Genomic DNA, 16,717 nt, shown 5'->3' with positions numbered 1-16,717 from the left:
ACCGGAATGATGGAGAGAAAGAGAGAGAGAGAGAGAGAGAGAGAGAGGGTCGATTTGCTCGTCCACGCCAAGGTCACAACACTTTCTGCTGAATCAAATCTTTCTTCCTCACTGATGCAAGCGATGCGCTCCTTTTTCTGTCCTCCCTCGTATATTTTTCCCTTTCTTACCCATGACTCTTTCCTCTTCCATCTCATCCAGTTTCTCCCCTCTTTTCTTCCATCCCTCCTTTCCCTTTTCCCTTCTATTCCCCCCCCCTGTTGCTTCCATCCTCTCCTTTCTGTACCTTCTTTTTTCCACGCTCTCTTCCTTTCATCCCTCCTTTTCTCTGCTCTTGCCCTCCAGCCCATTCTTCATTTTCTTTTCCCCCTCACATCCAACTCTTCCCTCCGTTTTCGTCCCTTCTTTGCTTCTATATGTTCTCGTGTCCTTCCATTCATCCCCTGTTGCCCGTCCATCCCTTTCATTTGACTTCATCCCTCCTTCTCTAGTCTTTCCATCCCTTCCTTTTTTTCCATCACTTTCTCTCCTCCTTAATTTGCCTCCATATTTCCTTCTCTTCTTTCCTCCCATTTGTCTCATATTGCCGTTTCCCTTCCACCCTTTCTCTCTACTCGCCCCTCCTTTTCATCCTAATCCACCGTGCCTCTCTCTTCTTCCCCCATCCCCCTTTTCTTCCTCCCCCCCCTCCTTATTCCCACTCTCCCACCAGCTGCGCCCCTTCTCCTCTTTTGTTTTTCACCTGTCATTCCTCACATTCCTCTTTTTGTTCTTCTGCCCCCCCCCCCCTTGCCTCCCGTTTCCATTCTGGGGCGCTGCGGATGCAGTTGCCATGGCGACAGCTGCGTCCACGTTTGTCTGATCAGTAAGCGATCCATTAATGACCCCGCATGCATGTTTGCTACGCGAAGTCCAGAACACGACTGGCTTATCTTGCTTTTTTTTTTTTTGTGTTCAATTCGACATTGTCATCTTTGTTCTTGTGACCTCGGCCCATGCCAAGGGGGGTACCCATGTTCCGCCCAGCAACAGCGGTCCTACCTACTCCACCCCCCCTCCCCCCTCCCTCATTTTTCCCCTCCCTGCCCACAAGCATGATTAGCTCCATCGTCCGCCACCTCTCCAGTGGATCCGTCATCGCTCATTCCGTGTCACACTCGCCTGATGACCTCATTTCCTCGCCACCATCCATCCCGTCCGACACCTTTGCCACGCTACATCGCAGCGACCTCCTTCACGCCTCCTTCAAGAGCCTCATGTGTTCCATTTTCCTCTTCAGAGAGACCTAACAAAAATGTTTACCTGATTTAGAGAAGGGAAATACTGTACGTAGAGCGTCAAAACATAAATAGAATGTAAAGAATTAAGCACTTAATGTGTGCTCCTTTTGGCGTGCCCACCTTGGCCACCAGGGGGCAGTCTAATAGTCATACAGGCAACCGAAGAAGATTGAAGCTGCAATAGTAGCCATTTTTCACAGCGGATAAGGAATATATGCCTCTATGACTATTGATACTAGTTGTTTCCCCGCCAATAACGTTTCCCATCAATATGTTAGCATTAGCATTTTAGTTTTTCAACGGAACTGCTTTACGTATGACTTTTCCTGATCAGTGACTTGGCACAAAGGCTCATTCGACACACCCCGCCGCCGCCATCTGCGGAGTGCGACCGTCCCCACCCCAAGAGGCAGCCGCCGCCGCCGCTTTCCCCGCGATTCCGGGTTCTGCCTCACCTCCCACCCATCCGCTGAGGTGGCCCGTTTGTTTTTAAGCGCCGCATGTGCGCATTCCCGGCAACAGCTGCTATTGGCACGCGCCGTTCACCCCGCCGTCCCGCGGGAAGACGGACAGTCAATGTCCAAATGTTGTGGGGACGGGGTCGTGCTTCTTTTTGTCCAACCCCCCCCCTTTGGGAGTCACTGTTATTTAGATGCGGCTGAGGCACGGCAAACATATGGAGCAGGTTGAGGAGGTGACACGTGAGCAGCTTCTGCCATGCATGAATAAAATCAATGACGCTCATCTAAAAAAAAAAACATCACCTGCTGCTGTTTTCCTTCTGCAAGTGTAACTGCCAGAGGTGGCAAAAGTACTCACGCTGTACTTATTTATTAAGTTCGCTCTAAAAAACGGTTGGGTCAAAAATAACCCAATTATGGATCAAAAATGGAACGATGCACTTTATGTGTCAATTTGACCCAACTTTCACGGTTGTTTTTACAAAGTGACCCAAGTAAAGGATCTGAGTTGTTTTACGCTCAAAGACCCATTTCTTGACTCAAAGTTGGGTCAACTCGACCCACGTAGAGGATCAGTCTATTTTTGACCCAAAGTTGGATTGTTTTTGACGCAACTGTTTTTAATGTACATTTTAGAGTCACTATTGTTTTGTTTTGTTTTTGACTCAAAAGACCCAGTTAAGTGAATTAACTCTTTGACTGCCAAAAACGTTAAATAACGTTTAGTAAAATCCTATGGAGGAGTGCCAAAGACGTTAAAAGACGTTTGTTTCAAAACAGAGGTGAAACTAACCATTTTCTATTGTGGATTACTGAAAAACGGAATAAGGTAGAAACAAACTTTTTTTTTCTGATGAAAGATGAGAGTCCAATCTTTTTTTGGTAGTATGTGTGTTTTCATAGTCCAAACACATAATTTTCTATGGACCTTGAAAGATCAGTCAAAATGCTTAAAATTGGCTGGCACCCACGGCATCCCTTTTCTGAAAACGTCTGGCAGTCAAAGAGTTAAAAGACACGTTTGAATTTTGTGGTGCTTTATATAAAACTGTTGTCCACCATTTCTGGATGTGGTTTAAAAAATAAAGTAAAAAAAACTTGAGCGACTTTGGTTGCGCTAGTGGTTATCCTGCGCAGTTACAACGTGCTTAGCTAATAGCTATTATTAAGGCAAAGCCTGCTAGCTTGCAAGCTAGCTGATGGCTAGCACCTTTTGTAGCGGCGCGGAAAGCAACGACCTGGCTTTATGCAGACATATTTTACTTCGGAAACATTTAGGGATGTGTAGACAGAGGTAAAAAAAAAAAAAAAAGAGACACATTTGGCATAACTGCTGATTTTTAATCATTCAAATTTGTCAGGGTTGTTAACACACTTCTCATTTCAAAGCTATTTTCACTTTACAGCAAATTTAGGTACAACAACAATATTTGTTCTTCCCAGTTCTTGCGAATAATCCTCTGCCATGTTGGGAATTGTTGCACTGGAAATGATCAACGTTTGAGCCGTTTCCGGGCAAATGATAAACGCGTTCTCTGGGAGCTTCTGAGCTTGCGGGCTCTCGGCACGGCACGGTTCTCGGTAGGTCAGCAAGAAGGCATAAAGAAAAAGCGCTATCGATTAAATGTATTCAAGAGGGAGAGAAAGTCGATGTTAAGCTCCTGCGGTGAGATGAGCATCGAGCCGAGACAAAAGAAGGAATCCGCATGGCCGGGAGGTTCTCCACATGTGAGGTAGAACAAGCCCGCATCATTTGGACGTACTCACAAACGCCTATTGTTAGCAAACGACAAAAATCTATAAGAAGAACAAAACGGCTTCCCGTGGGAGTGAAATGTGCCAATCTGCTCTTTTTTTGCTGTTTTTCTGCTCAATCAGCAAAGACACGTGAATAACGAGGAGTAGCGATTCTAATTAGCATTATCGTCCTTCACGTGCCCTTCTGTCAGTCGAGTCGAGAGCCGTGTACTGTATCTGCGCGCATGCTAATCAGCCGCGCATAGATCAAACTAATGCAGAATAATCCAGAAGCTGCGCACTTAATCCTTCACGGGGATTATAACCTTTTGATTGGCCTCGATTCTTTGTAATTGTAGTCGGAGAGCTGTGGGAGACGCGCAAGCTGTTTGAATCCTTCGCGTCTGCTGGTGGTGAGCGTTCGTCAGAATATTAGCTGTGCCTCGTTGTTACATTGTCGGCATTTATATGTGCAATTCACGTCATTTTTCTGTCCCGCCACCTAATTCTCTGATTGTGGCGTGTTTGAAATTTCCAATCTTGTCCTGCGATCTGGGTGAAGTAGTGAAACGTGAGCTCACAACGGCAAGAGTGTAAGGGGGGGGGGGGGGGTGTTCGGTGGTTTAAAATGCGATTAGGAGAAGGAAATAATTGATTTTTACTGTTTGAGAGGCCAGTGCAGTGCAAGTCTGCCTTGGGGGAGGTCAGTGCAGCTCAGACGGCCTGCTGGGAATGAAAAATCATCCTGTGACCTTAAAAATAATCTTTTTTCTATTTATCGACACAATGTGATTTTACTGTGTTATCTATTTGGAGACGTGCATGTGTGTGTGTGTGTGTGTGTAATCCTCCGAGTGTTTGCCCTTCACGCCAAGTCCAGCATCCCTCTGGCATTTCAGCAAGACACACACACACACACACACAAAGTACCTTTGGCTGGCGGCCATGACAGATGGAGGAGTTGGGCTGGCGGAGGTTGCCACGGCAACCAGCAGTGACTTCTCCCCTCCGCTCCAACTGGAGCTCCCATGCAGCGGCTCTGCGGAGGAGTGCGTTGTGGGCGGCGTGTTTGTGTTCATGAGTGACTTGTTGTGCTTGCGTAACAAGTTGCTGTCATCAGGTGACGACTTGTCCTGAGTTTGGAAGGGGAAAGCGGGATTTGTGTTACGTATTGCCAGACTGGCTGTACTGTAGGATCATATTTTATTTTGAATTTTTTTAATTTATATTCTTTTATTTATTTTTGTTATTTATATTATTTTATTTATTTATATTATTTTATTAATATTTTATTATTATTATTTATTTATTTATTTATTTAAAAAAAAAATGGGATTCAGGTGACCAGGAATAACCTGTAATTGCACATCCACTACAGTAGGGGGCAGTGGCTCTGTCATTGTCAGAGATTGTGCAAGAAGTAGAGGGTTTTGGAGAGCACGGGAGGTGCTGATCTCTTTCCTGGGGTAATTGTGTGCTTTTCCACCAGTATTGCCAGACTGGCTGTACTGTAGGATCATATTTTATTTTTTATTTTTTATTTTTTTAATTTATATTCTTTTATTTATTTTTGTTATTTATATTATTTTATTTATATCATTTTATTTATTTTTTATTCATCTATTTATTTGTTTATTTTTTTAAAAATTGGGATTCAGGTGACCAGGAATAACCTGTAATTGAACATCCACTACAGTAGGGGGCAGTGGCGCTGTCATTGTCAGAGAGTGTGCAAGAAGTAGAGGGTTTTGGAGAGCACGGGGGGGTGCTGATCTCTTTCCTGGGGTAATTGTGTGCTTTTCCGCCAGCAGCCTGTCGGGGATCTCAAGGTGTATAAAGTTGAAAGTGTACATTTGTGCGCATTTTAATGTATTAACAAGTGCGTTGTGTTATTTTGTGCGTCAGCGAGCGCAGGAAGCTGCAGGTGAACGTCAACACTCCCATCCACTGCAGCATGAACGGCAAAAAGTGCACGGTGGTGGTGGAGCCCAAGATCAACCAATCGCAGCCCGACTTCACCAAGAGCCGCGCCGGCTACGTGCTGGCCGTCCCCGCCAACTGAAGGCCGACGCCCCCGCCCCCCCCCCAGCAGGCCGGGAAGGTGATTGAACTTGTTTGTCTGTTTACGGGAAGCGTCCAATCGCAGCTTTCAAAAAGTTAGCACTGCTGGATCATCCGCCAAAGTGATGTTCTTTCCTCTTTTCTTTTGTTTGCTTTGTGCAATATTGACTTTGTTTTGTTGTCAATCCAAGAATAAGTTTAAACATTTAAAAGTGTTAATTATAAACGTTCGTCCAGGCCAAAGGCGGTTTTTGACTTTTTAGTTGGGATGTGTTGAGCACGTCCGCAATTTAATTTAATTGATGGGAAATAGTTATTTTCTCATTTATTGCCCTTTTTCAAATTTGGCCGTTAAAGGCGGGGGTGGTGGGTGTGGGGGGGGGGTCAGTGCCCCTTCAGCCCCCACTTTTGCACGCCACTGCACTAGCCGTAAAAATAAGAAAAATCATCAGCACTGTATGACAATAATTCAGTTTTATTTGGAAATGTATTTATGAAACCCGCTTAAGTTTACCTTTTAATTTCATGTGGACCCTAAAAGTTTGAGAACTGCTGCTCTAAAACGTGCGAATGATTGTTTGTCAATACGTACCCCTGATTGGCAGCAACCCGTCTCGGGTTAACCCCGCCTCTCGCTCGAAGCCATACAATATTTTTTTTTTTTTTAATGAATGAAGGGATGGCTGGATGAATACAATACACACGAGTACTCCGCAATGAAGGAAACCTCAGTAGAATCACATATGAAGCATTAGCCGCATGCTAACAAATGCTAACAGACTCTAAACCCAAAGGAGCCCCACACACACACACACACACACACACTTTTATTGTCATGTTGTGTGACAAAGTAAAGCGTGTGTGTAAAGTGAGTCAAAGGTCGTGGAGGTTTGCGTTCAGTGGCGCGGTCGAGCGAGCGCAGAATGCGTGCGCTCGAGTCCCCGATCCGCTCGTTAGCCCGTTATTCTCCAGCCTCGGAAGGAACTCGCGCTGTCACGCCAAAAAGAAGAAGAAGAAGAGGTGGCGGGAAAGTTTTCCGCTTTCTTGTCTCCCCCTACGTCCTTCTTTCCTTTGGAATTTGCTCCTTTGGAATTTGTTCCTTTCTCCTTTCCTCTTCTCTTTCCTTAATCTGCTTTTCTTCATTCCGCCTCTCCTCAAAAGTCTAAAAATCGGGAGGCGTGACACATTAAATGTGGACAGGGTCCGAAACGTGATGATAAACCGATACCAAAAAAAAAAAAGTGCACGTAACAAATATACATGAGAAGTACACTGGTACCTTGACTTAGGTTATGAATTTATTCCGAAGTTTCTTATTGAAACTCATTCACTGCCATTGACGGCTATAGACGTCAAAAAGTCATTTGAACTATTTCTATTAGTTTAACTTTTTTTTTTTTTCACTTTTGTTAAGAGTATTAAAACCTAAGGAAAAAAATTATTGTACATTTAGAACAGTTATAAAATTTCTGATTATTCGTGAGTTAACTATTGAAGTCATGCAATTAATTAAAATAAAAAAATGTAATCGCCTGACGCCCCAAATTTTTTATAATCTTTTTTCTTTATCGCGTCAGGTGATTCAAATTTTTTATTGTAATTAATCGCATGACTTCAACAGTTAAGTCTTGATTAATCACAAATTTTATATCTGTTTTTATATTCTTGTTAACAAAAGTGGGGAAAAAAATTTAACTAACAGAAATAGTTCAAATGAATAGCCATCAATGGCAGTGAATGAGTTAATCAGTTCTCGCCCCCCCCCCCCCAAAAAAAAAAGAATCTAATAATATAAATAAATAAAATGAAAAATGGTCAGTACTGAACAGTATTTTATTATTTTTTTTTTTTTCAAAGTCCGTACTGAACAAACTGTAGTATTTGTGTTGCTTGCGTGCCTTTAAGGGGGTGTGGCCTAGCGAGTGACATCAGCACCTGAGCTCAGGTTGCCTCGTCAGTCTGCAATGCGATGGTTAAGCCGTGCTCTCAAAGTGCATCGGCATCTTGGGCTCTCCTTGCCCCACATGCCAGGGCATCTCGCTACCTTGATTGCCCCCACTTTTTTTTTTTTTTTTTTTCACTGCAGTGGCTTCGCTTTGCAAACTTAACTCCAAAAACTCCCACCATTGGGGCACTTGTATGTCAAGGTACCGCTGGAAACGTACCACTACGTAAAAGTACACTTCGAATGTTGCCTTTTGTGTGCCAACCGCGCTCTCCCGTCGCGCGTGCGCCAAATCCCCCGTTATTTATTGTGTGTTGTATTTACATGCAGTCTTGCGTGCGCCTCATTTGAATATCCTCTCTTGCATACATTTTGTCATATTCTCGTAGCAATAAACAGTACATGCAGTACTTTTTTGCAGTCTTGTGTGCGAATGTTTTCTCCAAACGCGCGCGAGAACAGGAAGTCGTCAACTATGAATCACAAAAAAAAAAAAAATAATTATTACATTTTTTTTAATTGATTTGTTGGATTTTTAAAAAAAAAAAAAAAAAAGGAGAGCAATGATGATGTCAAATCGAATGAACAATACTGAGCTCTCCTGTAAAAAAAAAAACAAAAAAAAAACTATGAATCACGGACACCTGTTAACGTTAAGTGACTTTCGCCGCCCCGCTCGCCATCATCCTCGTCGTCGCCGTGACAACGCCGCTTCGTGCCAGTCACCGGGGGCCGCTTTAATTGGCTCCCGGTGTTGACTGGTTAGCGCTTCGGCCCGCTGACTCAGTGACTCGCCTTCTTCGCGTCCTTCTGCCTCTCACTGGGCTTTATTTATTTTATTTTTTTATTTTTTTTCAAGCGAAGTGAGCGGCTAACGCTTTTTCCGGGCTAACTCGCACAAATCCACACATCAGTGTCCGGGAACAATCAGTGCATTTTATTTGGATTTTATATTCAGCACAGTACAAAAATAAATGAAAATAAGCCGAACCGGGAAATGAAATCAGGAACAACAACAGCTTCTTTTTTTTTTTTCATTTTTTTTTTTTTTTTGTTTGTTGGAAAAAATGTGACATTTTAATAACTGTCATGATCCCCTCCCCTCCTCGCACCCCCCCGCCAGCTTTGTTCCCACACAATCTTCTGTACAAACACACATTCACACACATACTCGCAAACGACCTGGTCTGAGCCACTTGTGTTATTTATCTACAAGATACGCAACACCGGACACAAAATCATCAGTTTTGTCCAGTGTTTTTTTTTTTTTTTTTTTTTTTTTTTTTTTTTTAAGCTTGTCAAACGATTCGATGACGCGAGTGGAGGAAAAAGATGCTTTTTTTTTTTGTTGATGTTGAAATGTGCTTTTTTTTTTGTTTTTGTTTTGCTCTTTCTTGATATTTCTTTGCATTTCCAAGTCACTTTTTGGCACCCTTTTTTTTCCCCCAAAGGTTGGTATTCTTCCAAAGGGCGCCAAAAAAGTGGAGCACTAGGGCCTCTTTTTCACCAGTTCACGTCAATGTTTTTTTTTTTTTTTCCCCAAATGACAACTGCTTGGCGGAAACATGACTTTGGAAATGGCATTCAAAAGCAGAACAGGAAGGTTTTAGAAGATAAAAAATATATAAACTACTTGGGGGGGGGGGGGCATTGCTTGTACTCCAAGTGATGTGTTATTTTTAGATTATGCACATAAAAGCCTCCTTAGCACAATTTCTTGTGACTTCCTGCCAAGCGCACTTGTAATCGTCTTCAAATGTGACCTCTCCTTTTTTTTTTTAAACACACTTGCAAGCCTTCCCTCCGTCTATTGACTTTGTAAAATGCTCGTAAAATTTAACTCTTTGACTGCCAGACGTTTTCAGAAAAGGGATGCCGTGGGTGCCAGCCGATTTAAGCATTTTTGACTGATCTTTCAAGGTCCACAGAAAATTATGTGTTTGGACTATGGAAACACACATACTACCAAATGAAAGATTGGACTCTCATCTTTAATCAGAAAAAAAAAAGTTTGTTTCTACCTTATTCCATTTTTCAGTAATCAACCATAGAAAATGGTTAGTTTCACCTCTCTTTTAAAAAAACGTCTTTTAACGTCTTTGGCACTCCTCTATAGGATTTTACTCAACGTTATTTAACGTTTTTGGCAGTCAAAGAGTTAACGCCGGCAGTAAAATACAAGGACTTATACAGGAGAGACAGGATGACAATTTTTCAGCAAAAGTGTTTGGGTTGGGGTGGGGGGGGGGCATACAGATCAACCATAGAAATAACCAAGCGGCAAAACAAGACAGGTTAAAAAATAATGTGACGGCAGCAATACAAAAGGGAGACATTTTATGCCACAAGTAAAACAGGAGCAATTTGAGACAAAAATATGTCCAAAATAAAATACGGGGGAAATCTGAAGGTCGAAAAAAAAGTGATGGGAAAAATTTTGACTAAACAAAAAGTACAGGGCCAAATAAATGCGACACCAACGGTAAAACAGGAGAAATTTGCCGCCATAAAATAAAAAGCTGCGCAAAATTTGTTATCGGTGGAGACAAAATGTGACACCGCTGGCAGTGAAATGAGTACGGGAAAAAATGTGAGATGGACATTTTATGGAAGAAATCTGATCTTAAATATGGGAGAAATGTGAAATTGCGGGTGTAAATTTTTTTTTTAAAAAAACGTGAAAATGGGGTGTGAAAATGTGGCACCAGTAAATCATGGAAGAAATTAAATATGGGGAAAAAAAACGTGACGGTGGCATGTAAATACATTATGGTAGCAAAATATGTATACGTGTCTGTGATGCCGGGAGAAATATGACAACTGCGCGAAATACGGGGGGAAATGGGACACCGACTTAACTCTTTGACTGCCAAAAACGTTAAATAACGTTTCGGAAAATCCTATGGAGGAGTGCCAAAGACGTTAAAAGACGTTTTTTTTTTTCAAAACAGAGGTGAAACTAACCATTTTCTATTGTTGATTACTGAAAAACGGAATAAGGTAGAAACAAACTTTTTTTTCTGATGAAAGATGAGAGTCCAATCTTTCATTTGGTAGTATGTGTGTTTCCATAGTCCAAACACATCATTTTCTGTGGACCTTGAAAGATCAGTCAAAAATGCTTAAATCGGCTGGCACCCACGGCATCCCTTTTCTGAAAACGTCTGGCAGTCAAAGAGTTAAAATACCCCCAAAATTTGAAACCGTCAGAAATGTGATGCAATCCATAAAATATGGGGAAAATAAAAACGGGACTAACGTGACATCGGCATAAAGTATAAAAATCTCCTGGTCTGAAACGAAGAAGGTGTGCAAGTTTGCTTTAAAAAAAAAAAAAAAATCCCACTGAAGCCAAACTACCAATCAACTACTTTTCGTCTTTTCACTCCACTCGAATCCTGTTGTCACTTGTTGTTTGGTCGTCTTTTTGTGCTGGTCAGACTGTTCCCGTGGGTCATCCGTCATCAATCCCTGACACTCGGACCGGAAGCAATCGTCATTCCCGCCAACGATGAGACCAAAAAAAACCGCTCAAGCTCAAATGTTGCATTGACGTGTTAACCAGCTCCTTAAAAGTCATTAAAGTGAGTAGATATCAGTGTAAGGGAGAGCGTGATGGAGGATATGGCACTGTTAACGGTAGATGATGAGCACGCTAAAGTAGCAAAAAATCATGTTAGCAAGCAGAGCGAAAAATCAACACGAATGCAATTATCGTCAAGTCCAAAGACAAAAAGGTTTGCTCCTCAAAAGTCGCTGGCAGGCGTGCAAAAAACATGTCATTCTAATCCTCATAACCAATTATTACAAATAAAAAGAGCTTGTTCCAGAAGAGCCATAAATAAAAAGCAATAAATAAGCTCCGCACGGGTGTGAAAACATCCAGTAACTTGTCGCATAAGATGAAAAAAAAAAAAAAATCATCGCCTTCTGGCTGAGAAAAAGTCCGATGACGCAACGTTCCATCCCAGCGTTCCCCGCTTTGTCTGGTCCGAGAAAACACTGTCTCAAAAAAAAAAAAAAAAAAAAAGTCCCAACGCCTCAACGTAGCTGACGTTCCGTCCCGGACTCGTCAAAAGTCCACGTGAGTCCGCATTGGCGGGAGAGAGGATGCCAAAAAGGGGGTGGAGCAATTTCATTGGTGTCGCTTGATGACGAACGCCAGTCAGGCGATGGCCCTCCTGCGGGGCACACGACAGGTAGCAAAGATTACACACCTGGCTTGAAATGTGTCTTTACATAATTGTGTATCTGTCATGAAATTATTATTTTGCCGTCTTTTTTTTTTCATGTCAAAGAATTCAATAAAAAAAAAAAAAGGCAGAAAAGAACTGCCCAAAAAAATCGGAAAAATATGATCTTTTTGAAAGGCAAAAAGAAAACGTTAACTACAAAATGTCCAAAAACAAAAGAAGAAATCCTGAAAATTATCATAAAATTTACATGAAATTTTCCAAAAAATTATAGCAAAAAAGACAGAAAAAATCCAAAAGTGGAAGATAAAAGGTAGAAAAATCTATTTTTTTTAAAGGCATAAAAGAAAACGTTAAAAACGTAACTATAAAATGTCCAAAAACAAAAGAAGAAATCCTGAAAATTATCATAAAATGTACATGAAATTTTCCAAAGAATTATCAAAAAATTTATACTAAAAAAGGCAGAAAAAATCCAAAAGTGGAAGAGAAAAGGTAGAAAAATCTATTTTTTAAAGGCATAAAAGAAAACATTAAAAACATAACTATAAAATGTCCAAAAACAAAAGAAGAAATCCCGAAAATTACCATAAAATGTCCTTAAAATTGTCAAAAGAAAAATCTGAAAATTGATAGCAAAAAGTGAAAAATAGAAGGTAGAAAAATGGAATCTTTGTTATTATTTTGTATTATTTTGCCATCTAAAGACCTTTGTCAGCCTTGTCGGAAACGTGTTTTTGACGAAGCCATTAATAAGTAACAGGATGTGGAACCGTCAAAATCCTCTAAAATGGCTGTCAATATGGAGAACTCAACTTTGAAAAGGACCGGCAGTGAATAAGGTAAGAAGAAAATCAAATCTCCAGACTTAAACCCTGTCGAAAGAAGAGACTTGAACCCATTGAAATCAATCTCCAGACTGAAACCCTGTAGAGCATGCAGTCTTTAATTCAAAAACCCATCATTCCCTGCTCCCAAACTGTTATTCCCGTTAGTCTCTTAAAAACTCCATACTCAATGGGGTTTTAGTCTGAATTGATTGAATATGTCTCACCGTTCAAATTCTTCTGTTTCTGTTAGTTTTAATGTGTTTCCCATGTTTGAAGAAGTCTGCATTCATGCAGTGCCATTGACGACTATAGACGTCAAAAATTTTATCCCAACCCCCCCCCCGCCGCCGTCATTCCCCGCACCCCTCTCACCGGTCCAGTCCGATGAGCAGGCGACTGCGCTCCTCCTCCTTCTGGCTCTCGTTCTTGAGGTCGGCGAAGACCTGCGTGAAGTAGTGCGGGTCCGAGTTGATCTGCAGCATCTTGGCGCTCATCAGCTCGATGATGGACAGGCAGCGGTCCCAGAAGGCCTCCTTGGAGCTCTCCACCAGGAAGGGCTTGAGCGGGTAGGAGATCTCGTTGCCCATGTAGGAGTAGGACAGGTAGAGGCAGGTGAGCAGCACGGCCTGCAGCTCGTGCTCGCCGCCCACCTCGGAGGAGACCACGTCGCGGCACAGCATGTAGACGAAGACCACGTTGGCGGGCGTGATGAAGCCCTGGTCCTGCCACCCCTGCAGCAGCAGGGAGCGGTCCACGCTGCGCAGCCACAGCACCGGCTCGGTGGGCGACAGGTGCTTGAGGCGGTAGCAGCGCCGGCACAGGAAGTCGCCCAGGCAGCGCAGCAGCTCGCTGGTGGACGCCTGCACGATCACCCGCTTGGGGGTCCCGGCGGGGGCGGCGGCCACCACGGGGGCCTTCTTGACCGAGGAGTCGGCGGCGGCGGCGGCGGCGGCTTTGTCGCTCGGCGTGCTCTGATCCTGCGCGAAGGACGACAGGTTGGCGCACGACTGCGACTTCTTCAGGTTCTCGTTGTTCAGGTGGCTGACATTGTTCTGGTAGGCCCCGTTGGGCTGCACCTTCTTGGAGCCCTTCTTCTTAGCCGACACGGCCACGATGCGCTTCCACGGCAGCACGTTGATGAGCGAGTGGCGCTTCAGGCCCTTGTCTTTGGCGTTCTTGCTGTTCTGCACCGCCGTGTAGTGGCCCACCGTGGCCGGCCCGTCCTCGAACAGGGCCGCCTTGCGGTAACTGGGCGACAGGGACAGCACGGTTCCCATGGCGACGGCGAGGAGACGACGGAAGATCTCGGGAAGGGACGGCGGGCGTCTCGGCGGTGCCGCTCAATTTTCACTCTCCGGATGGCGGCTGCCGGAAGCCAACGAGATCAATGATCAGACGGATTCGGGACCGAGCCCTGAGGCAGATAGCAAAAACCCAACAATCATGAAGCCGGTTTACAGAGAACCTCCCAAATATTCGCCGTCTGATATTCCCAAATTCACTAGCAAATGTAAACAACAAAGATGGCCGACTCTGAAAACCATGTCAAGTATCTTAATTAACATGTTTAAAATCTTATATAAATATAATAATAAATGATGTTTTGCCAATTATGGTCTGTCTCCATTGTTGAGTGATGTCAAATAAGAATAGAAATTGCTGTACAATCCCATAACACTTCAAATTGGATTGTTACTGCCAAGAAACCAATGTGAATTGATGGTTGATAGTTTGCTGCTGCCATCTAGTGGTGGAGGTCAGAAACGCACTTTTTTTTTTTGCCGTTAGCAACAAAAGAATCTGCAAGCTTACCTCTTGCATAGCTAGCTGCTAACAGCTAATCATCTCTTGACTTTCTCTGCATCATTTTGAGATGTTTACCAGCCTATTTTTGAAGGAGCTATTCCTGTCAATACCGCCTGCTAGCAGTAAATAAAAATTTTAAAAAAAATCGAGAGATAAACGCGGATAGGTGCGTTTTTCACCATATAGCTTGTGTTAAACTGAAAAATTCGAAAGGAGGTGAAAGGTGATTTGCGAATTGGCTTTACACATTTATTTTTCCTTTCACTCTTATTAAGTTGTTTGTCCTTGAGGCTTATTTAGCAGCATTGACTGGACTCTGCTGCAGCGTTGGAGGGATTCATTTAGACACACGCACACACACACACACACACAATCAGGCGTCCAACAGCAGATGATGGATGTAATGACAATAATCTCACGTAATGATCAACAATATATCATGTGTTGCTCCTGCCTGTGCCACGCTGTAAAAAAACAACAAATAAAACACACCCTAAATGGTGGTTTGCATTAATATTTCAAGAGCACAAATCCATATTCAATGTGCAATGGCCGATGACTGAATCATGCACCATCTCTAAAATGGACGCCTGAAATGTATACAGTAAACACCGTCCATAAGATCCAGTTATGTATAGAACGCCGTGTTTTGGATACGGGATCGTTTTCACGAAACGATGAGATAAAAATGTCTCGTCCTCACTGCAGCATCATGCCAAACCGAGCCGAACCTTTAGCCCGTCATCGTGCATCACTTCAGCGCCGTCATCCATGAGAAAAAATACAATTTAAGCCCCCCGGAACCGAGTGTGAAGCTGATTTTTGCGGATTTTTTGGGGGCTAATTCCGGAACACGGATGCTCTCCGTGGTTCTGAAGCTTGAGCCCGTGCGTGGAATCGAGGCTATTTATAGCCACTCGTGCAAACAAACAAAAAAAAAACATCCATACGCGTGAAAAGATATCAAACGTCAATAAATTGATATCATCCCATGTAACATGCAAGCCAAAAGATGAATCTGATGAAAATAAAGCTTACCAGCGCTCCGAATGACTGCGCAGCGAGGACGACGATGAAGATGAGCCTCTTCGCCCTCATCAACGGCGACTGACGAGCATCTCGGTTCGTTTAAAAGGCGCCGAGAGAAGCAATAATATCCCCGATGATACCAAAAAATATAATCAACATATGAATACGTGAAAACCCGCGATGGAGGATGCCTGGGGGATGAGGATGCGCTCCCGCTCCTGCGGCCGCGATGCTGCGAGCTGCCTGGCGTGTGTAGTTGTGTGTCGTCGTGTCGTCGTGTCGTCGTGTAGTGCGGCGTTGTGTTGTGCAGTGATGGCGCAAAGGCGGTGGTCCTCCTGTAAAGCGTCCACGCCGCGCAGCCGCTCGGAGAACGAGTGCATGCGCGGAGCCCCCGGCGGGCGCTGATGTGTACAGTGCGTGGCGCGTGCACCTGAACGCACCATCAAGCGTCCTGTGATTGGAGGACGTTTGCGTTTGACCCAATTTGAGGCACATTGACACGAATCTACACTCCCCGAGGGCAAAATCAATAGGAAATGTGCTCATTTTGTTTGACACACGTCTGCTAAGGGCAAATATTGAACGCTAGGTTGTCAAGATAATACAGTATAGTAAAAGGTATTGCGGGTGATCAACAGTAAAGATGGATACATTTTTGCTTTCTTTCATTTGCTACACATGTCCCCTGTGAATCTTTCCCCATTTAAATTAATAAAAATACCAAAAAAGTACCAGCATCCATAAAAAAGACACCCTTTTTGCAATGTGTGTTTAATAAGAACGAATAGCGCTTAATATTGTACTTTATAAACACATTCAGTTGTGCCATAGTTAAAGCGAATTTATAAAATCAAACCGCGCTTGCCTTCTTTTTTTTTATTTTTTATTTTTGCTTCAACTCAATGGACATTATGCTGCGCCTTCTGGTGTGGCCACCTGGGGGCAGTATGATACAGACATACAGTACAAATATACATGGGGACTCAGAACTTCATACAGACGGGGGAAATATACAGTATATGCCTGTCAATGTTGTAGTATATTATCTGTCTATATATATTACACCACTTTTGTGTTGCAATAAAAGTTGTTTATAAAACTATGACTGATGCTATCCGTTAGCCACCAATGACATTTTGTGTTGCCTGTTAGCATTGAGCTACACAGACTTTACTAAAGCAAAGTTCTGTGGTTGTTTTATGTAATTTGCTTTATCTTTAGTTTGACAGTAAGCTTGTAAAGTGCTTTCTGGGCGTTTACAAAGTATTATTCTGTAAAGTGACTTATTTTATGTACTTTTACTCAAATATCGCTTTGGACTAGTTACTGTTGTCCAACACAAAAGGCTATTTTGCGTTAGACTACACTTCCCGGC

At 43.1% G+C, this 16,717-nt stretch overlaps 2 protein-coding genes across 4 annotated transcripts in view; one reads left to right on the top strand and one right to left on the bottom strand.

Annotated features, from left to right (window-relative positions):
- myo1d (myosin 1D) overlaps positions 1-7,894 on the top strand; it is a 41,165-nt gene extending 33,271 nt beyond the window's left edge. The window contains exon 22 of the mRNA XM_077549750.1: positions 5,384-7,894. Coding sequence (XP_077405876.1) covers positions 5,384-5,540 — 157 coding nt within the window. The 3' untranslated portion in view covers positions 5,541-7,894. The remainder of the gene's footprint in view (positions 1-5,383) is intronic.
- Positions 7,895-8,406: 512 nt separating this feature from the next.
- On the bottom strand, positions 8,407-15,754 carry cdk5r1b (cyclin dependent kinase 5, regulatory subunit 1b (p35)). 3 transcript variants are annotated; one of them, XM_077549751.1, is made up of 3 exons: positions 15,352-15,750; positions 12,880-13,921; positions 8,407-11,665 (listed from the first exon to the last, which is right to left on the bottom strand). In XM_077549751.1, the coding sequence occupies exons 2-3, from the start codon at positions 13,782-13,784 to the stop codon at positions 11,650-11,652; spliced, it is 921 nt and encodes a 306-aa protein (XP_077405877.1). In that variant the 5' UTR covers positions 13,785-13,921; positions 15,352-15,750; the 3' UTR covers positions 8,407-11,649. The 3 variants fall into 3 exon arrangements, with proteins under 3 accessions (XP_077405877.1, XP_077405879.1, XP_077405880.1); XM_077549753.1 differs by having other exon boundaries at positions 12,880-13,872; XM_077549754.1 differs by lacking the exon at positions 8,407-11,665 and having other exon boundaries at positions 12,876-13,921; positions 15,352-15,754.
- Between the last annotated feature and the right edge of the window lie 963 nt (positions 15,755-16,717).

The sequence above is a fragment of the Vanacampus margaritifer genome, chromosome 18, assembly GCF_051991255.1.
Source record: "Vanacampus margaritifer isolate UIUO_Vmar chromosome 18, RoL_Vmar_1.0, whole genome shotgun sequence".
NCBI lineage: Eukaryota > Metazoa > Chordata > Actinopteri > Syngnathiformes > Syngnathidae > Vanacampus > Vanacampus margaritifer.
The sequence above is the reverse complement of the archived record's forward strand: the minus strand, read 5'-3'. Positions and strand labels throughout refer to the sequence as shown.

What these genes read in the sequence shown, in the direction of transcription:
- cdk5r1b (XM_077549751.1), bottom strand. Translation starts at nt 13,784, where the DNA reads ATGGGAACCGTGCTGTCCCTGTCGCCCAGTTACCGCAAGGCGGCCCTG.